The sequence below is a fragment of the Strix aluco genome, chromosome 16 (assembly GCF_031877795.1).
Source record: "Strix aluco isolate bStrAlu1 chromosome 16, bStrAlu1.hap1, whole genome shotgun sequence".
Classification (NCBI taxonomy): domain Eukaryota; kingdom Metazoa; phylum Chordata; class Aves; order Strigiformes; family Strigidae; genus Strix; species Strix aluco.
Window position 1 is genome coordinate 9,934,361 of NC_133946.1, and position 21,709 is coordinate 9,956,069.

The 21,709-nt window shown below is 42.6% G+C and overlaps 1 protein-coding gene and 2 long non-coding RNA genes across 5 annotated transcripts; 1 reads left to right on the forward strand and 2 right to left on the reverse strand.

The window, feature by feature from the left end:
* The first annotated feature begins 34 nt into the window (after positions 1 to 34).
* LOC141930869 (uncharacterized) lies at positions 35 to 2,735 on the forward strand. Of its 3 annotated transcripts, none has more exons than XR_012625420.1 (3): positions 35 to 788; positions 967 to 1,334; positions 1,633 to 2,735. It is a non-coding gene; the product is annotated as an uncharacterized LOC141930869 (long non-coding RNA). The 3 variants fall into 3 exon arrangements; XR_012625418.1 differs by having other exon boundaries at positions 35 to 571; XR_012625419.1 differs by having other exon boundaries at positions 35 to 571; positions 967 to 1,295.
* On the reverse strand, positions 2,321 to 7,871 carry LOC141930870 (uncharacterized). The gene is made up of 2 exons (XR_012625421.1): positions 5,589 to 7,871; positions 2,321 to 3,555 (listed from the first exon to the last, which is right to left on the reverse strand). It is a non-coding gene; the product is annotated as an uncharacterized LOC141930870 (long non-coding RNA).
* Positions 7,872 to 13,085: 5,214 nt separating this feature from the next.
* Positions 13,086 to 21,317, reverse strand: LMO2 (LIM domain only 2). Its single transcript, XM_074842290.1, has 4 exons — positions 21,010 to 21,317; positions 20,722 to 20,899; positions 16,797 to 17,012; positions 13,086 to 14,086 (listed from the first exon to the last, which is right to left on the reverse strand). Exons 1-4 carry the CDS (start codon positions 21,014 to 21,016, stop codon positions 13,867 to 13,869), a joined length of 621 nt encoding a protein of 206 aa, XP_074698391.1. The 5' UTR covers positions 21,017 to 21,317; the 3' UTR covers positions 13,086 to 13,866.
* Between the last annotated feature and the right edge of the window lie 392 nt (positions 21,318 to 21,709).

Sequence of the window (21,709 nt, forward strand, 5' to 3'; positions counted from 1 at the left end):
ACCGCCCGCCGCCTCCCGTGGGCGGTGGCCACTCACCCCGCCTCAGCGCTCCGCCCGCGGGGGCCGGGCCGGGCCTTGGAGGAGGAGCGGGGCCGCGTCCCGTACGCTGCCCCCGCCGGAGTCCCGGGGCAGGCGGCCGTCTGCGAGCCCCCGTGATGTCGCGGCGGTTCAGGGTGTCCCATAGGGACGCTTGTCTCAGACGGAGGCCATGAGGGGGGGAGGCCCGGTGCCGGGAGAGCTGCCCCCACACCTTGGGGAGTGCGGGCCGCCGGGCCTGCGGCCTCTGCTCCGCTCCAGCGCAGGCCTCGCCGGCCTGTGGCCACCTGCCAGCCCTGGGCAAGTGGCCCCCTTACCCTCAAGCCTCCCAGATCGCGTCTCGCTCATGTGGTCAGGCAACTGGCTGGAGCCCATCTCGTCAACATTTCAGGCAGTCTGGGACTTAGACATGCACACGAAGCTATGCTTTGCTTTCAAGGAATATTAAGAGATCAAGCTTCTTAACTTGCCTTCCTGAAACAGAAAAATAATTTGTGTTCGGCTGAAGTACTTGAACCACCAAATCTTCATGTGGGTACGTGCCAGTAGGATCAGACCATGGACATCCCTAAGATGAGGGGACCGACTACTTCCAACATCAGATGCCTTGCAATTGCTCTAGTTTCTGGTTTACCAAAGGGATAAGAATTAATGTTAGAATAGCACTGACAAATACAAACCTGCTTATATAACCAGGTCTACAGGCTGATTCTAAGGGATGATTAGAATCCGCTAGAACTGAAATTAAAAAGGTAATGGTACACATAGATGGGAAAATAATCTTACTGAGATGAATATCATTAAAACAAAAAAATGTGTTGCATCTTAAGGGTATATGAAAAACCTGATTTTTTTTAAAGTTTCTTCCACGTTTTATTGAAAAGAAATATGTTTTCAGAGAAAGTGCATTTTCATTTTAATTCATTTCAGAAAAACATCCTTTCCAGAACACTCCCTAGAACGGATTTCCTCTAAGGCCTTCAAGGGGGATTCTGAGTCCTGGTTTTGAAATAAGAATCCATAAATTTTTGCAAACCTGAGGTCTTGAGCTGCCAAGCTGCCAGGTCTGTGTGAAGAAGCCCAGTGTCTCAGACACGGCTGCATTGCCAAGCGTTGTCGCTGCTGAAACCTCTGGAACCCAAAGCCATGGCCACATCCTTTCCTGAGCCACAAACCATAGAGCCAGCAGCCCCCAGCCATCAGCTAGCCTGCAAAAATCTCGAGTTGAGTGAAAGCGTGCCAGACCTGAGATGTTGCAGGTGAAACATTTCAACAAGCAAAATGTTTGCTCAGCAAAAGTAACTATTAGATAGTATAGTCACAAAAATAATTAATTTATAATGTGATTGTCCTGTAAAACTAAGAATCCCAAAGCATTTGACAAACGGTGAATTAAGCATCCTCTTGAGACAGATAAAATTAAATAGATCACATTTTATACAGGAAAAATCAGACGATATGTGACAGCTGCGGAAAAAAATAGAAGTGACTCTTTTTATGTCCTTCTAGTGAGTTAAATATTCTTATTTGAAAGAAGGAATTGTTTCTACAGCATGATTTTACACTAGTAATCCTTTTTTCTCTCTTCTTTTTCAGATACCAGTAGCATGTTACTGAAACAGTTCATTGTCCTAGCAACATCACTCAAATAAGAACTGAAAAGGAACAAGCTAGTGGTTATATGACTGCATTTTTGCTAGCTGTTGGGGAGATTTTTGTCCTTTATAATTTGTATAATTGTGAAGTTCCCTGCAGAGAAGGAAATACAATCGTAAAAGTATATTTAAATTTTTACTAAAATGCTAATACTTGTATTTGTGTTTGTTCTTGGTTTTGTGAGAATCTAACAATGCAGAGCTAAGAGAAGCTACATAATTTTTTATTTTTGTCAGGTTTTGCCAAAAGACAGATCCAAAGCCTGTGTAGTAATGCTTCTGGTACTTGCATAATTCTAAGGCTTGCACTGGTTGTCAGCTGTCAGTTGTTACATTTTTTTGCAAATAATGAAAATCTGTTTAATTTTCTAACATTGTCATGAGGGGACTTCTTTTCCTTTGTGACACTTTCTATTTTAATTTTGAAAACGTACTTGAAGTCTTTCATGTTGTTTCAATGGAATCCATCTTCCTCTGATCCTATTGTGCTCCATCTGATTTGATGTAATTCCATGTAAATTGACATGAGCTGTTACCTTCCATGTAATGCGTGTGTATTTTCGGGAGGATTTCATCCCTCAAACAGCCAAGTTAGATATTTCGTAAAATTATACAAAGTACACTCTGTGTTTCTTTCTTTCTCCAATTACTTCTTTACCTTCCTTTCTCATTCGCTGCTTGCTCCTATTTTCGTGTTTAAAGCCCTCTATTATTGGTATAATGCCATGTCATGGTTTGAATTTTCCTTTGCATTCTGAATGACAGCTCACAGCATTAAATAACATTTGTCTGTCAGAGCAATATGAAACAGCATACAGACTGAAAAAAATTACAAAGCCAAGAGCAGACAGACTAAAATGTATTCATATGTCATGTGCTTCCTGTATATGTTATACTTTATGCCTAACATAAAGCATGAACAATTGAAACACTTCCGGAATTTTTGAAATAAAATAATTCAGTGGGTGAAAAGGAAGCCAAATAATCAAGATTTGAGAACAAAGTAGAAACTGTAACAGAAATAAATACAAAAAGACTTAGAAAGGTGTCTTCATGATTTTGCTGAGGAAGCAGAAAAAGTGTAACGATTTACAAAGTTATCAGATTTGGTAATCACATCTCGCAATGATCATCTTCATTCAAAAAAGGGGAAATTTGTAACTTCACCTTTCAGAAGTTCAGCACTGCTGTTAAATTTTTAACTATACTTGCACAAAATGGCCAACAAGCGTAAATGCCTCCAAATCTTCACAACACCAAGGAAATTAAGGGATTAAAGAATGGGGAATCATCATGGAAAGTATGTGCCAAACCACAGGGTTGGGTCAGAAATCAGCTGAATGATTTCTCAAGATCTGCAACAGTGCATGGAAAGATGAGAAATTAGGAAAAAAATTAGAAAATGAGAAAAATTAAAAAGTAGAAAAATGAGAAAAAAGAAGATGGGAAATTAGAAAAAAACTTTGCCATGAGACCGTGGGTTTGGACAGTAACTGACACGTGCATATGTTGAAGGTGGGCACATATTTGCACAGAATGATGTTACTACAGTTCTGCAAAGTACTGCTGCTGGGCTGAACTGTAGTAATTCGGTACTCACTCTTACCTACTGCCCTTCCAAAAGAAGTGTATTACCTTAAACTGTCTGGAAAGTGGGGTCGCAATCAAATTTCCACCATCGCTAACCGCGCAGCCAGTGGGTGAGGGCAGCTCCACATCCACAACTCTCAGGGTTTCTAGATCTTTGTTTCTTTTTGGAGAGTTAACGGGCAGTCTTTCCAGCAGCATGGGTAAATGTACCCAGAACCGGTGTTACTCGGGGACTTAGGCAGCGGCGAAGATGGAGGTGGAGTGGCCTACAGCTCTGTAGGAGTTAGTTGTAAAATTTAATTAGCCACACTGGTTAGGCTGTCATTTTGCTTTCCTAATGGACATCCTAACAATTGCAAAGAACACATAGTAAAAGAGAAATATCAGTTCCTGAAGCTGAACAAATATTTTGCAAAAAACAAACAAAACCCCCCAAACCAAAAGCAAGCATAAAACCACTTAAAATTGTAGCATTTAAATGTTTTACCCACAGCGGGCTTTGCATTCTCCATCAAAAAATGGACAGCTGCACAAACTGTGGACACAGGTAAGTTATCATGGCGTTTTTCCAGCTCAGGCTGGACATAAAGGTTCTTTTCCACTTTAACAACAGAGCCGAGTTTTGCTTTCATTATCACCAGTCTTGGAGCCCAAATGGCTAAATATATCAGAGGTGTTCCTCAGGCTGAAAATTTCTCAGATTGCTTCGTGCATTCCATGTTTAATCTTTGAAAGATGGAAGCTTTTAGCATCCTTCATTTATTTTTACTTACTGAAAATCTAATGAAATGACACACTAGGGATCTTTACCACTGGGTGCTGAGTGTCTCTTGAAATTCACCTAATGCATTAGGATTTTTGGCCAGGGGATGGTCTACATTTCACAGATCAGCTTCTTAGTGCTCTAAACATACAATAAAACATGGGCAAAACTGAGACTTTGAGGGGAGTAGACAGCTTGGGGAATTGGTAGTCAGAAAGAAGCTGAGGTCCAGGAAATGTGTATTGTTACTGTACTATTATCCTTGGGTTTGTTCTTTACTGTAGCAAAGATGCAGTAAGGTCAGGGCTTCAAAGGAACAGCCAGGCAATGACCTTTGCTTGGAAATCTCGTCATCTAAAATTAACCAGAACACAATGAGTGGCTGTAATAAAGAGTGCGGAAGAAGTAAGGTAATAAAATTAAAAATGGGAGCTGTGTGATCATGGAGTGACTCGAGTAAATCACATAAACATAAAGATGGTTCAGCAGTTCTCTGAAAGGTGGGGGATTTACATATGAACTGATAACCAAATCACTTTTCCAGGCTTCACAGGAGTGAATCTCAGATGAGATTTCAAAGATGACAGGGAGGTAGCTGAAGGGATCAGAGCCAGAACTTCAGTGAAATGTGTACGTGAATAAACTAAATATTACATAGCAGCTTATCGGACGTTTTCATAACAAATGGGATATCTGTCAGAGCACTGCTTCAGGCTGCCTTCTGACAGAATGAAATGGCGATTTTAAAAAAAATCCCTCATTATTGCTAAGTAGACACAGCCAACAACAACGCCCCTCCTGAATCTCTCTCACATGATGGCAAATTAGCCTTGACAGCTTCAAGGTCAAATGCAGCCAAAGGAATCACCAAGAATTCAAGCAATGGACTTTATCTAGTGGTTACAGTGAAAGACTTGAAGCAACTGTAGTTGGAGTCTACTCCCAGCTTTCACCCTTCCGCACCTTACAAGATATGCCATGTGCAGTAAGCCAGGCAGGTCCCTTAGCATGGAAAGTTGCAAGCTGAATTTCAACCTTGCGCCCTCGTGCCTCTGACCCCTGAGGGTCCTAATGCTGGGGAAGGAGCACTGTGCCAATATAACTGTGTCCCGTCTGTCTGGAATTATCAGACAACCCTACATGGGTGCTCTTGTCTACATCGGTTGCCTAAGGTTGTCAAAAAGCCACCTCTGGTCCTCCCCTCTCTGAGTCAAGATGCTCTGTGACTTCAGGCTTGTCTTTTTTTATTAGCGAATTTTTGTCTTAGATTCTTAGCTCTGAAATGGGTCTAAAATATTTATGTATGTTTGCAGAGTTTGGAATCCCACTTAGAGAGTAATTTTGATAGACTGGGCTTTGTTCTCCAGATGAAAGATTCCGTGCTGACACAAACTGGCGTAATCAAGTTTTATTCTTTCCCAGGGTTGCTTAGCTCAGAGTTGGTTTTTCCTTTCATAGCATCTCTCTCACATAAATCAAATATAAGATACTGCTACAAATGCAAACATTAACCTGTGAAAGTATCAGAAATAAAGTTTACTTACTTTACAGAGTGTGAATAGCATAGAAAGGCATGATTCTTGCCTCCAACAGCTAACACATTAGATTAAGCAGATAGTGTAGAAGAGAAACTCAGTGCACTGGATCATGGTGCCTTCACCACAGGCCAGCAATGCTAGTACCTGCCTGCAGGTTTTTCACATATACACTCATGCGTGCTGGATTAATACTGACAGAATAGCACTGACAAAATTTGCAGGAGAACAAGATTGCTGATTTCAAACTTAACTTGGTCAAAAAAGGCAGTAATAAAGCCTCAGGCATATTTATCATTTCATGCACTTAGGGCGTTTTCACTGAGTGTGATTCATGATGCAATGACATGATTCACAGCCTCAGGGATGTGTGAAAGACCCCGCTGAAAGCAAGGATTGGAGGAATATTTAATGATCTCGTGGAAAGTGCTGGGACCCTGGTTGTTTTGCATGGGAGCTCAGAAGGTCTTTCTTTACCCAAGGAACATGGAGAATAGTAAGGCACCCCTAGAGAAAATTCTGCTGCTATTGAGTCTTTCCTGGCCTAAAAAACCCCATCTGTATGAACCAGATAGCAGCTCACTTCTCAGCTCCACACGCTTTCTTTAGGTTGTTAGCTGAGATTGTTAACGAGGTGGCCAGTTAGCCGCAGCCACAGCAGTGGGGTTTTTTGGCTACAGACACCTGTGCAGTAGGAACAAGGCTGAACCCAGCGTACATTCATCAGACGATGCCGACAATAAATGACTGAAGTGTTGAGCTGGAATTGAAGAGGTAGCACAAAGATAAAAGACTCCAGAAGCCCTTTGCAATTCCCTTAGTCATCCATTCCCACCGAAGGCTTCTCTTTTGAAGTTTCCAGGAGGCCTGGTGCGACCTTTGGTCGTCCTTTTGGTCAGAGCTCTTATCTGTCTAGTGCAGACCTGGCTTCTTTTTGCTTGTACTACTCAAAACCAGTTATTACAGGATAAACAAACTGTATTTGCTGATGCACGTTCTCAGTTTCCTTATCAGCTGAACAACACGCTTCTCGTGCATGTTGGGTCAAACTTGCTGCTGGTCCAGCTCCAAGAATTCCGGGGCAACTGCACCACAGCTCGTTCAGTGCTCACTGGCACCTGCTGACTGCAAAAAAACCATAACCACGTTGTGACGGAGCGCTGTCTTACTAGCCGACTGAGAATTTCCCAGTGTTGCAAAGTATCCTTAGGTTGATGATTACAGATCTTAGATCTTTTTAATGAGATATCAACATGATATCGAAGCACTGTTTTGGGTAGCTGTCAAGATGCTTCGGGATATTGTCAGACTAAAGACTATGTGTCTTATTGAAGAAGAATTCCAGTTTTATTGTGATTGTCTCTTTAAAATAAATGTAAATAAGTAATTCACCTGTATTTCAAAACCAGTTCACAGCAGTTGTGAAATACATTGGTAGAGTTGTCTGATATGAATGCAAGACACATATCTGAGGAGAAAACCAAACCCCTAATACCAGCCCAGAATCAGGGGTCTAAAAAACTCAGAAGACTGGAGGTTAAAGTCAAGGGCTCAGCTGTCATGGTTGAAAAGCTACTCCCTGTACTAACAAGCATCCAAGTCTACTGCCACAGAAAGGAAAAATACCTCTTGTCACTGACATCTTATGTTGTGGAAGCTACACACAGAGAGTAGGAGTCATTACAGAGTATTTCACTATTATGAGGATCATCAGTCGGTTACAAATAAACTCTTCTAAACTCTACCATTATATCCAGGGGCTTTTGCCTCCTTGCTTGTATCTCCGATGCTGCTCTGTGGCACCACTGCTTCTGGATCTCTTTTTGCCGTGAGTAGCCTGGCAAACATTTGTGGTAGCTTTCATGCAAGAGAAAGGCTTTTACTTTTTGTCTTTTAGACAGTGCACTGCAATGATTAACCAAAGCAAGAAAACAAAAGTCTGCCTTGCTTTTCAGTCCTCTTTCACAGCCTTCTTAGTGCAAACTTTTACCAACCAACCCAAGATACAGCTCTGAAGCGGAAACATCTCAGGAATTGTGTGAAAGATAGCTGACACACAGCTACTGAACTACAGAAGGAGTTAGTTCTCTTGGGTCATGCCTTTAAAAGGTTATTCCTCTCTCAACGCTGCAGAGAAACAGCTACTTTCCACCACTCCAGTCACTCCTGTTACAACACTCCTTGTTGCCCCCTCCCATTCCAGCACCTCCACAGAAAACAAACTTCATGCAGTCCATTCCCCCTTGGTTACAGGCTTCTCTGCGTTATGCCAATCTACAAATGTAACAAGAATATGCCAACGAGAGAGAAAGCAGAGATGATCAGGAAGCATTCAGCAAAAACTGTATTCAACTTTTTCATTAAAAAAAGAAAAATCTCTTCCCTGAAAATCTGAAATGGGTTTTCCATAAATGATCTGGTTTTCACCCCCAAAGTAATTAAATATTCAAAAACTAAATTTTAAATAGAGAAACAGTTTAGCGGGAGCTTTTTGATCATACCTTTGCTGTTGTCGAAGAACACAGATAAGGGTGCTTCAAGCATTGCTCGGGTATTGCTACAGAGAGTGAAATGGTGAGGTGCTCTCTGTACTTGAAGAATAAGCCATAGGTGTCATCAAATGCCTTTATTTTGGCAGAAGTTCATGGGGTTTTACCACCCATGCCCAAATGTCCCCACAGACTGTTAACTCCTAATTCTGCAAACATGGCTGAGCTTTATATACCAGACTGTCTGTCATTCAGGAAGGGATGTGTATCACTGTCAGGCATACTTCATAGAAAGTATCTATGTAAAATTCTATTTGAGACTGATCTCCGACATCCATGGGGTATTTGAGATCCCCATGGGGTATTTGAGATCCCCACTGTCGGACAGGGCGGGCTATGTGGTACCCGCACCTGCTTCATCAGCTGTTGCAAAATGGTCCATGGTTGAATGGTCTCAAGCCGAGAGATCTAACTTGTGCTCTTGTAGAAGTTTGGCTGAGTTACTGGGTGATTTTTAAGCAGGTTGTGTTCATCTTGTGCCTTAGTTTCCCCACCTGTGGAGCGGGTCTTGTAGCTTAAAAAGGGAAAGAGTAATGCATTAATGCTTGCAAGGTACTTGGAGAGCGTTAAATGGGACATGGTATACTCCTGCAAAATATGTTTATTAATTAACCATCAGAGATCTGCTGTTTTATTAGGAACCTTTCAAGGATGTGCCTTCTCATTAGCCTGGTACAAAACAACTTGCAGCAGGAGGGAACAAGTTGCTTCAAGCAAGGTTCAACTTTCTGCCAGTTTAATCTTCATCTCCTTGACAGATTTCCGAATCTTAATTTAATTATAGTTCCCTAAATGTTTTTTGATATCGTGTCTCAATCTCTCTGTTCTATGTCTCTGTATGGTTTCTTTTTGTCGTGGGACAGCAGACTAGATAATTTTTTTCCAGTGTCCATTAAAATTCCCTTTGCCTGCAGTGCAGTATGCTCTATAAAAGTGATGAACCTGCTGGAAGTGAAATAAGCTGATGCCGCACTGTCTTTTTAGAGCAACAACAATCTTTATAGATTATTTTTCCAAGTGTCATGAATGTCCTTCAAAGTCACAAGTGACTGTTATCAATTAATATACTTAATAGTCTCATTTTCAATTCACGTTCAGGCCATACAGAGTCTATGCTCGCCCTGGCAGATGCTTGAAAGCTTTGCTTTTCAGAGATAAAATGTTACCTTGTATGTGATGGGGGTGGTAAGGGAGGTTGAATCAGGAGCAGAAAGAAATGTTAAAGTGCAGCACCTGAGGCCTTCTTGTTTTCTGAATTTACAGTCTCAGGCTGGCGGTCGTATAAATGAGTGATGCTCTCTGATGTTCTCTTCCAAGCAGGCTACGAAATTGGCAGGGAGTCTTCGGTTTTGTGCTGATGTGTCCAGAATTCAAATAATTTGATTCTTGGGTATAATGACAATTGGAGGCACAGTATTACCTTGAGAAAAAGAGATGGGAGAGACAGCTTCTGTATCCTGTATTGAATTAACAACCGATTCTCATTTACTCTCTCCGCTGAAAACTCTATTATGTGGGATTCTTATTGCCCTTATTCAAGGGCATGGAATTAAAAAAGTGATATCAATGGTAATGCTCTCATCTTCCTACCATGACATTGAATAATGGGGACAAAGAAGGGAAATCTTGAAGGATGATATGCCTTTTAAAATACAGCTGATATTGAAAATATGTAAAGGACAATGTATTTGAATATCAGCTGATGAAGTCATGTTCAGATTATCGTGCTTTTTGCTTTTAAATCACTTTGCTTTTATTTTTGCCATCATTTTTGGACCATTTTATTTTCTTGGATTTCAGGAAAGAATCATTACATTCTTTCCTGAAATTTACGTTCCTGAGATGAGGACAGTTGGTTACACTAATTCCAAGAGAAATCTGTTCTCTCTCCTCCTGGATCCAGAAAGCAAGAGTTAGGAATCTGGCAGGGAAAAGTCCACTAACAGATTGGTGTAATTATTGAGGAAGAGTAAAACTACTGCTCAGGTGGAGGCTCTGGCACAAGTTGTCATTTTCCAGTTCAGTTTAAGCCCTTTCTGAAGTTACATAGACTAGATAAAACAGGTGATCTTATAACAAAATAAGAATGTCCACTGTGGACCCTGCAGCATCCTCTTTTACATATACATTCATTTAGCTTTTAAAATGTATTTTCATGTGTAAATGACACTTTACACAAAATAATGAGTGTATCTCCACTAGAAAGTTTTAAATTATGTTTTACAGAATAAGTGATAATATCTCCATTTTACAGGCGGGCAACTGAGAAGCAGAATATTTAACTACCTTACCAAAAGTCACACGGGAAATGCTTTCTGAGGTAAGAACAAAACATGGATCTTGCTCTCATTAGTGCAAAACCACAAAGCCTCCCTGAACTATTGACACTCTTACATAATCTCAACATAGATGTTAACGAGGCCCCTTAACTAAATTTTCAGTCAAACCTCTCTGTGAGGTGGAATTGTGGAAATCAGCTCTGCAGCATGCCTGAGTCAGCTTAAAAATTACACTGGAAAGGGTTTAGGGAACAAGTGTGAAAACTCTTACCTGTAATGATATCTGTTGATTCTGACCACATCCCTGCTATCGTTATGCTGGTGTAACTCTGCGAGTGCAGTTAGAGTCAGTCACACCATCATGCTGTATGAGATCAGGATGCAGCTCAAAACCTCTTCATAGCAATTCTGAAAAGTCAAACTCATGGTTTACTTTGTCAAAGGGAAGCTCATTTTATATCCCACTGCCCCTCACACAGTCAGACTATCAGCAGATGGCTACCTGTGATCTGAAACATGTGGGCTTCATTCAGAAAACACTGAAACATGGGGGCTTCAGCAACGTAGGATGGAGCGGAGTCCCAATCTTCCCAGCATATGATACATGTTCATCTCCATCATTAGTGTATATTTAGTGTAATTTATAGCTGATTGCCATCATCTGCAAAATTTTCTGGCCCTGAACTAGTAGATGTTCATGAAGCTGTAAGCACTCCTCTGCCCTGATCATGCAATAGTGCTATCCAGGTATATTTTTTCAGGGAAAGAAGAGCGACTCTGGGAGGGACATCACGATGGCATGGCAGGGCACGATGACCTGGAAAGCTTTAAAGGCATCTGCCACAAAGCCTTTGGTACTACCTTGTCTGGTGACACACACCTCACTGTGTGTGTGCTCCCATGCACTGACCTGGAGAACTACTGTGCACCTTCACCCTGTGTTAGCATCCCGGGCACGTCCACCGAGCTGGGTAAGCTAACAGGGGTATTGAGACTTCGTTTCTAGCTGGGCCAAATATTTGCAAGGAGCCACTGAGGGTGAAGAGAGATGATAGCTGTATTTTCCTTGAGTACATAGCTTTCTTGCCTGTGCTGGCAAGGGTACATTTTAGGCTAAGAATTATAATTACAACCAGCTGCCTGTGGCCTCCAGAGGTCAGCATATCACTGAGAATAGCTGTATCACAGAGTCCTCAAACTGTACTTTTCAAGCATGATCTCATTATGTATAGTTTCCAATTTCACTGGTAATAAGATTTAAAGATTTTGTCCCCAATGTTAGTCGTGACAACAAAAGCAAGAAAAGGAAAAAGATCTCTCAGAATATCCATTGTAAAATGCAAAATGTTGTCATTGGTCAGTACTGCCACTTGGATGAGAGATCCCTTAGGTGACAAGTTTATTGAAAATAATTAAATAGATATCCATACGCTTAGATACTATTCCTTACAAGTTAGTACTGATGGGGTGAATGGACATGCCAAATGTCTTCTGAGTGGACTGTCAGACTTGTTCAACTGTGTTACAAACTTTTATTTTTTTAGTACGTTTGAAAACAACATGCAGTTATATTGACACTCTCCAAAATGATAACATAGAACCAGAAAACATACAGAGATGAGAAACAGAGATTATGAGAGGCATGAAACAGCTTTCATGCAAGAAGGAACTCAGACTATTCATCTTAGAAGAAACAAATTGGAGGGAATATGACACAGGTCTTTAAAGTCAAGAATAGTGGGAAAAAAAGGTGACAGGAAATGACCATTCATTATGTCTCACAATGTGGTCGTCAACCAATGGGCAACAGGTTTTAAGATAAACACAGCATAGAATTAAACTGTGAAAATTGTTGCTTTGGGACTTCATGGAGGCCAAAGAGTCAAAAAAGGGGACTAGGCAAACCCGTGGAGAATGGGTCTGTGGGTCGGTGTTAAGCAGAGGGGTCTGAAGGCAAGCTCATACAAAGCTCATAGGACCTTCCTGCAAGCTGGAAAGGCTCCATGCGCACATCACTCCCTGCTTGCCTGAACACCCACTACTGGTCTCTGTGGGAGTGAGATACCTGAATGTCCACCTTTACCTGACCAGGTGTGCTTCTCTTGTTTGTAGTACAATGCTCAGACACTTCGTTTTGCTTAAGAAGCAAGTGACAACAGTCTTTTCAGGAAAGGCTCTGAACTGAATTCTTTCTAAATATTAGCAAGTATTGATTTGCTCTAGTGATATTATACTGGATTCAATAATCCAGAGCAAAATCAGGATGAGCTACCTTTCTAGGAGACCCATAATCTTACATGATCTCTTCTGAGATCAGATAGGCTCTTTGTGGCAAAGTAACAGCCAAATGTATTTCTCTGTGGGCCACCAGCCTCAAAACATCCTCATAAAAACCAGAGACTCAGTGTCACACAGCACTATCTAATTTCTCCTACAACACTATCTAATTTCTCCTTATCATGAAGAACTTCTAATTTCTAATTAGCATGAAGAACTCTACAAGGCTTACTGAGACCTCATTGTTCTCACATTACTGCTTTGAAATGCAACCCTAAGTGGATCCAGCAGGCATCAGCCGTAGACAAAGTGTAGAAACCCTGCTACAAAAAAAGAAAATAAATAATTCAAACAAAAAATCTAGCCCGACTCCAAAAAAAAATGAAATAACAACACTCAAATCTTCTGTTATTTTTATTAAAGCTGCAGAGTCTTACTACACACAACAAATATTTTATCGATATAATCTAAGTTAATAAAATAGTTGAACAACTCTTTAGATTTATATTTGTATAGAAATGATCTGTGGAACATCTCATCTTGAAACAGCAGTGCCTGAAAACAACTATTCAGCAGGATTTTTTTAAAGAAGAGTTTGGGACTAGAAGATGCACTGTTCATTCTCAAAGAAAAAAAAAATCCATGCAAAAATAACCCTCCCCCTCTTCCCACTTTCTCTCCTACCCAAAGTGTAAGGCTGTATAGAATGACCACGTAAATGATGGCCCCTTTCTTCCAGTATTCTCCCTCATGTCTACATTAGGAGCTGTCGTCTAAACTCAGTAACTAAAACAAGACAGAAAAAAAATTCAATTGCACAATCCTAGTCTGCAGGGGACAAAACCATAACATCTCTTTACAGAAGTCCCTACTGTTTTTCCAGTTACGAGAATTTGTTATCACGTTGTGTTTGTTTCCCAACTCTCGCCTACATGGCTGATGTCAGTTATTGTCCATATGCCTTTGTTAACAGAAGTCAGTCTATCTACTATTGCTTCGGTCTCCCTTCTTCACCTATATGTACTTTAGATTCTATGTAGCACTGTCTGCAAAGGGCCGACTCCGTGGTATTTTCCCCCCATTTTATTCAAAGCTCATAGCTCAAGTGATGATCTCCTCACTGCAGCTATGCATCGGTGTTGCCCATGAGATGTCTTTTATAGACTAGGAGGCATGTCATTGCTAGATCATTCCATTTATCTTAGTCCACTCGTAGATGTCCTGTTCACATACTATGTCCGAGTTGATGAGCAGGTATCTGTCCCCAACACAGAAATGTTTCTGGCAGGCAGCACATTTGAAGCATTCAAGGTGATACACTTTGTCCTTCACCCGCATGGTCATCTCATAAGCCCGGATTCTCTTGTCGCAGGAGGCGCAGAGGCCGTCTTGGCCAAAGAGCCTGAAACAACAACAGCAGAGAAATGGAGTTCCTTTACTGGGCAGATGGGAAAAAACAAATCAAAACAAGAACACGAGTGCCTTGATTCATTAGTCATGGTATTGCCAAGTTAGATAGAGGTCACATGGAAAGCTGCTGAGCAGAACTCTAAATTTTGCAATATCAAAAATGAAGTAGAAAGTCCAAGGTTCTCACCTATTTTCAATATAATTGACTTCTGTGATCAATGACCTTATCCTGAATTGCTGAGTAGCTTCAGGAGGAGTAAAGGTTCTCCAGATCATAGCATAGCCATGCTAATACTTCCACTTCTGTGATCTATAGAAATTACCTTTCCGTTGACAAATTTTGCCTATCTTCAGCTGTTGCTATTGTAGTTTACAGAAAGGAGCTGACACAAACCATGGCCTAAGGCTCCCCCGTCTCTTGTTATTGCCTCCACATTGGAGATTCTTTCAAACCCAGACATTTCTATACCCATGAAGTCACTCCTGTTGGGTTTCAGAAGGATACACGCTAAGACCTTCTAGATACCTATGCTAGCCCAAACAATTTTATGACATGGACTGCTCTTTAATCCACATTGAGGAACCCTGATGAGACCATGATGGTATTGTCTATTAAAAGAAAGCCCCTAATGAATGCACTAGATATGTATTCCTCTCGCAGCATGCCTATCGTTCCGCTGGAACAGTACAACATACTCAGCTGTGTGTGAACACCAGCCTTTCATGCAGTCTACTGGCTACAGAGTTTGTAAGTCAAATCATTAATAAATAAGCATGAACTATTTTCTTTTTTAAAGGGGGGAGAAATGATACGTATTACTTGTGCAATGTATACACCTATTGAGTTTGACTTCTAAGTTTCCATACTAATGTTGGAAAGAGTTTTTCCACCTCCTACACTTCTCTTATGTGTGCTGTGCCTGCTTCATATTATCTTCTGAACTGGAAAAAGGATGCCTACTAATTTAAGAGATCTGTAAAGGGAAAAACATAATTTCTTCCTTCTACCAGGAGATGTCAGTGTTTACTTCTGCCCAACGAAAGTAATACCGAGGTTACACAAAGGTTGCCAAATTTTTCATTAATGAGAGAAGATATTATACAATATTGCATTTTTAAATAAGTAAAAACGTTGAATTTCACTGCAAGAAAATACATTAACTGTATTGCCATTCTTTCTGTTGCTTCCATTTTAAGGTGAAAAGTATTTGGAAAGTGTAATTAACACTGGATCGCTGCTGGAGTGTTGCGTCTGCAGAGTATTTACAAGTGGTCCCATTAGCAGAACTCAGCTCTTAGTTTCTGCTTAGCAAAACTCCTATCAGTAAAGCTCAGGGACACCATAATTAGGAACTCCACTGAGAATCTGGTTTAGTTTTTATTGGCAGGTAAATTAGCCTTCAGTAAAGTAGCTGAAAAAATATCAAATACCATTATTCTGTTCCAGAGATCTCCTGACACACTAGGGATCCATTAGAAGAAATGGTACACAACCAGCACAGCAAAGATCAATCTACTTTAATTGTAAGCAAGAACGTAAAGATCCTTTGTTATCAATTTTTGTGAAATATTTTAATCTCAATTTAATCCTACTTACAAATTTTGGCAAAACAAATAGGCAGAGAGATGTTAATGAAAACACCTGTAACAAGTGTATTTGTAGGATCTGATTCAGCAAAACATGCAAATTCTTGTCTATTCAGGACCAGGCTTAGCAATGCTAAAAATCCACTGGATCCAAATTAGTGCAATCAAACTTTCCTGTACTGGCTGTAGCTTTGCATTAAACATACAGCACATTGCTGCTTTCTACTTGAAGTGTCCCAGATAACTTTACCAGCGATGCAGAAAAGGACAGGGATCAATCCGTGTGTTAAAGGCAGTGACTTCAGACACCAAGCAGGTAGAACAGCCCTGGTGGCTAGTGGAATTGAGCATCTCTTATAGAGCTGATATTACTGCATCAGGAAAATGAATTGAATGCAGTTACCTTGGATACCGTGTTCTTAAATGAGAGAACTAAATGATCTTTCATCAGTTGCTGATCTTGGCACCTGGTTTTATACACCTTTCAGCTCCAAGGCCATGCTTGGAGAAGCACAGAACTACTGAAAACCATTCAGAGGAACCAGTTCACTGTCAGCTCGGGGGGAGCTTGCTGAAATTCATCACCTTTTCCTGATTTCTACTTGCCAGAATCCCACGCTGACTCTGTGCAGTTCACCTGGAGCTACCAGCTTACATCTGTGCAGACTGATAGATGCCAACAACCTCAAAGTCCCAGGAGTTCTTACTATACTCTCCACATTTTCAAATAATTCTATTTTGTCCACAACATGTAGCAATGCTATAATTTTCGTTAAAAAATGCTTTTTTTTTTCCAACAAGATTTTTAAGATTTAACCTATAAACAACTCTAAGTGACCTAATCAACACAGGTAACCTCTGGATTTATCTATAACTTACCCCAGCAGTACCATAAAGCATCTGTGCATGAACCCCAAAAATATATGAGCCCATATTGTAAACCTGAGCTTGCAACTGGTGCTGTGTTACAACTGTGACTGCTGCCAGGCTTTATGTTTAAGAGTAGGGAAAAATGATTTCTTTACGGATCTTTGCTCACTAGCCGTACTAATTAAACAACTAAGCAAAGCTGGTAGAAAGAAGGGGAGCGAGGGTAGAATGAGTGGGTTGTGTACCTGAGATAGTCCCTTCTGCAGAGCTTTCTGCCCAGTTTGTAATACAACCGTCTCCCCACTTCTCCGAGCCTGCACCCGCACAGGTCGCAGCTGAGGCAATCTTCGTGCCAGTACTGATCGATGGCTTTCAGGAAATAGCGGTCCCCGATGTTTTGCTGGCAGCCGCCGCATGTCAGCAGCGAAGGGGGAATCTGGAGGACTTCATCCACTGGCTCCCTGAGGGAATGAAAGAGTCATTGGAGAAGGAAAATGTACTCTGAAGGCATCCACATGAGAAGGAGGAGAAGGAAAAACAAAACAGAACGCAAAATTGGTCAAGTTAGAACAGGGATTACAGCCTCATTTTTTCTCCCAGTGGAGTATAAGATTTATCCCTTTCTGACATGAGAGGGAGCAGGACTTCACTCTTCTTTTGCTTTAAAAAGAAAAAAGAACAGCTTAAAATGTAAGGAGTTACTAAGAGTATCCAAGAATTTGCTATTTTTAAAAAATTTTTCTTCAGAGAATAATGCATAAACATGACAATCTCTTCATCATCCATCTGTATTCATTACTGTAAAGGCATCTACTGCTTTACTAGGACATTGGTGTCTGTGTAGATACATCATTTTTCTTCTACCGGGCAGAACATGAATTGCTCAGTCATGTGTCTCAATCCATGCAGTTCTTATAAAAGAAATACCTTTCCCATAACATGATTCTTCCATAATTAAAGACTGCACTTTTCCAAAAGTGCAATCAAAAAGCTGCCTGGATTCACCATTTCACTGAAACACTGGTTATGTCTGTGCAGACTGATGGATGCCAACAACCACAAAGTTCTTACTATATTCTTCACATTTTCAAATAACCCCGGTTTGTCCACAACACATAGCAATGCTTTCATTTTCATTAAAAAAAGCTTTTTTTCCCAACAAGATTTTAAAGATTTACCTATAAACAACTGTAAGTGACCTAATCAACACAGATAATCCCTGGATTTATCTATAATTTACTGAAGAACCCCAGCAATAGCATAAAGCATTTGTGCATGAGCCCAAAAAATATATGAGCCCATACTGTAAACCTGAGCTTGCAAGCTTTGGCTGCAGTGCCGCTGGAAGCCAAGGGAGTTTTTGTCTCACCAAGGGCTAAAGGACTAGAAAAGGCACCTGAGGGATTTTACGTGCAGCCAACTTTCCATTGGGAAATGTAAATTTGAAGACTAGGTCTGAGGATGTCATTTCTGTGGACAGCATGAAATGAATAAATACAACAGATGAGACTGTTGCCCAACTGGTTTAAGTTTTGCTGCTGTTCTTAATAGAGCCAGAATTTTACCTCGTGTTACTGCAGGACTTCTTTTTTTCCTTCAGCTAAGGACATGAATCCCCTGGGATATGTCTATGACAACATAGCTCAAACAATTATTTGGGATTTACACATCTCTGTGTGAAAAGAGGCACAAGTCTTTACCGTGATATTAGCACTGACTATTCATGCACCTTATTTTTTTCCCTTTTTAAAAAGCTCTGAAATCTAGGATGGTTCTGGTAATACCTGGGGATAAAGCAAGAATTTTCTTCAAAGCTACTTTCTTAAGGAATTATCTTCTTTGCCTTTTTGTGTAATTTTACAAGTTCTGCTAAAAAAAGGAACAGCAACAAAAATTAAAAGAAAGGCACCTGAGCTCAGTTCTGCGAAGTTTGCAGTGACCTGGTGCTGCCACTGAGGGCCCCATCCAAACCCCAGGGAAATTAATAAAAATAATATTGGATCAATCCTTTAAGCATTTGTTTAATTTTAAACCTGCGGCTAGCAGCAAGGAAGGTGTATGTTTGCGCATTTATGCTTCACTGGATGATGATTGAGATGCTCAATATCTGGTAGAGTGGAGCCCCAAATTTTTTCATATATTATTGGGTTCTTCCCCTAGCACAGAGTCCCTCAACGCTTTGTTTCTGTTGCTGGTCTGTCCTCCCTTAGGCTGGTGGGGGCAGAGGAGACGTACACTGATGGGGAAGGACCAGGCTGCTCGCAGTTTCCAGCAGGCAACAGGAAAAAAATTATATTACTACTGCTTATTTACTGGGTCAGCGGTTTTCTGGGCAAAAATTACTTTGTTCAGCAGGGAGAAACGATCACCGGTCAAGAACTTCTCTGTTGAGGAACTGATCCTGCAGTTTTTATTTAGGCAAGCTGAGCCCTTAGATATTATCTGATTATATTCTGTTCTGGTTTGCACTCTTCTGAGTTTAAACTGCTGTGCCCTGCAAGTTGTGTCATAACATCCCTCTCTTACCAGCTCTCTGTCCTATGAGGTTTTGTTAAAATCATGGGGAGCTCTGTATATGATTAGGCCCTCGTTTTTCCAAGTTTATTCTTTTGGGCCCCATACTCCCTTTCTTAACATGTGGGGGCTGCGCTCTGACAAGTTCTGAGAGCCTTCCAACAGAAGGAAACGTACATTATTATCCTTTATTATCCATTATTCAAAACTTCAGATGTACCCCAAAATATTTCATCTTTCGGGTGTTCAGGAATGACAAGCCAGGTTCCTCCGAAAGCCCTAAACTCCGGAATAGCCTGGCGGATGTTTACACAGAACAGAATTCCTGGTTTACACATTAGCTTTTTGATGTCCATAGATTTCTAAGCCAGCACTTCAGTCACTAGAACACAAGGTAGGTAAATAAATAAAGATTACTAAAACTTTGTAGTTGAAACCTGGACATCATATACCTATGAGCTTGGATTATTGTTTCTTAAAAAACAGTATAAAATAAGAGACAATGTAACATATAAAACATCAGAAGTGACACAATGAATTGATTTAGTCCCCAAAAGAAACAGTTCCCATGTGTTCACTGCAGGCTTCAAGCAATGGCATTTTTAGTATCTCACAGGAAACAAACCTCAAATGACTCAAGTTTACTAAGAGCGATGTTTTAAGCGTTATCTGAAAATGGAGATTTTATAATTATTTTTTTTCTTCCCCCTTATCATGATTCCAGACAAGCATAACTGCAGTTATTACCATGAGCAGGGCTGAAATGACTCTGGGTTTATGCTGTCACCGTGCCTCTGGCCAGCGGGGTGCCCGTGTGTGCGGGGGGGACGGGGCAGCCCCGGCGCACAGCCCGAAAGCCGGGATCGGGACACGAGAGCTGGTCCCTTTCCCAAGTGGGAAACCCAGGGAGGGCAATTCTCATCTACATCCCGGCAATCAAGTCTTTCTACATGCCCTTTGCAGAACACCCTGCCCCCACCAAAGCAGTTTATACAAGCTCTTGAAAGTTGCATTATGAAAATGTGGAAGTTGGGCACCCACAGATAACAGCTCTGACCTTTCTCTATAATCGGCTGCAGCGAGCTGGGCAGATCAAAGCTGGGGCAGAGAGCCTCCCTCCGGATGAAAAACACCTTCAGATTTGGAAAGCGTGATGCTCTCCCTCTCCCTGAGCCCTTCCCAGCACCCCTGGCTGGGATGAGGGGCTGGAAAATGCCCTGCCCGGAGGCGGGGGGGGTTGTCTGGGGGGGGGGGGGATGCCCCCTCTCTGCGCCCGGAGCTTGCTCCCTCCTGCTCTTTCCCACAACTTGGGGAGCTCTCATCGACCCCCACCCCACTGCCAGCCCCCCACGGGGCCGGGGCCGCCGCCCGCAGCGGGGGAGGCGCGGGGGGGCCTGGGGGAGCCCGGCCGCCGGTGCTCGGTGCCCGCTGCCCCCGGGGCGGCTCGGCGGGGCGGCGGGAGGAAGGGGAGGGGGGGGGGGTGAGGACCGGCGGGGGTTGCTGCCGAGCCCCCCCCTCCCCGCTGCCGGGCACACAATGCCGGTGGCGGCGGAGCCGGTCAAGTGGCTCCGGTAGGGAGGACGAGTGTCCATCGGAAGGCTCACGGGGGAGAAGGGGGGGGGGGGGGGGAGCCGGGAAGAAAAAGAGGCCACTTACTCAGAAGGATCGAGGCTTTTCCTCTCGATGGCCGATGACATTGGCAGGGATTGTTCCTTTGTAGCGTGCCTGTGGTGGGATCTGCCCCCGCTGCCCCCGCACAGGCTGTCTGCTCTCGAAGCCTTTTCACCAGCTGAGTTCCCCCTCCGCCCCCCAATGACATTCACAGGATTTCCTCCTGCAACACCAAAGAGAGAGAGAGAGAAAAAAAAAAAAAAAGAATATATGGGCTGGGGCTGCTGCTGCTGCTGCTGCTGCTGCTCCGCAAGTCTCCCCGCAGGCTCTGACCTCCCATCCCCGCCGCGCTCCGCCTGCGCGCCGGCCGGCGGGGCAGCTCCCGCGGCCGCGGCTCCGGCTGCTCCGGCTGCTCCGGCTGCTCCGGCTCCGGCTGCTCCGGCTCCGGCGGGTGGGAAGCGGCTGCCTCGGCTGCCACCGCTGCCTCAGCCCGGAGCTCCCGGGGCTCCGCTCAGGCTCTCAGCCCGGGCAGCTCTGGACATGCTCTGGAGCCGGGTGGATGTGTGGCGAAGGGGGAGATCAGCATCACTATTATTATTATTACTCCGTGGCTCAGCCCCGGGTCTCTGGTTTCATTTCCTTTTTCCTGATCACGATTCAAATACAATAGAAGGAAATCACACTTAAAGAGACAGCTGCCCATTTCTTAACTGGACTCCTGGGGATTTAGCAATACAAACAGCAGCATCACGACTCGCTGGGTTCCTTAAAGAGGCAGAGCTGGGGCTCCCCAGAGCCAGGGCTGGGAGCTGACACTGCATTTTCACATCACAAGGACATTTAATAACACTTGCTCGGCGGACGGGGGGTGCTCAGGTAGGTAGGCAACCTGAAAATGATCCCAAGGGCTGGAAAAAAATAAGCGCCTGGTTCCGTATCACTGGCTTCTTCTCAGCTCCACACAGGACCAAAGCGACAGTCACTGTCTCTCTCCTCCCTCTCTCCTTCTCTTACATATATAGGCACATGCCCA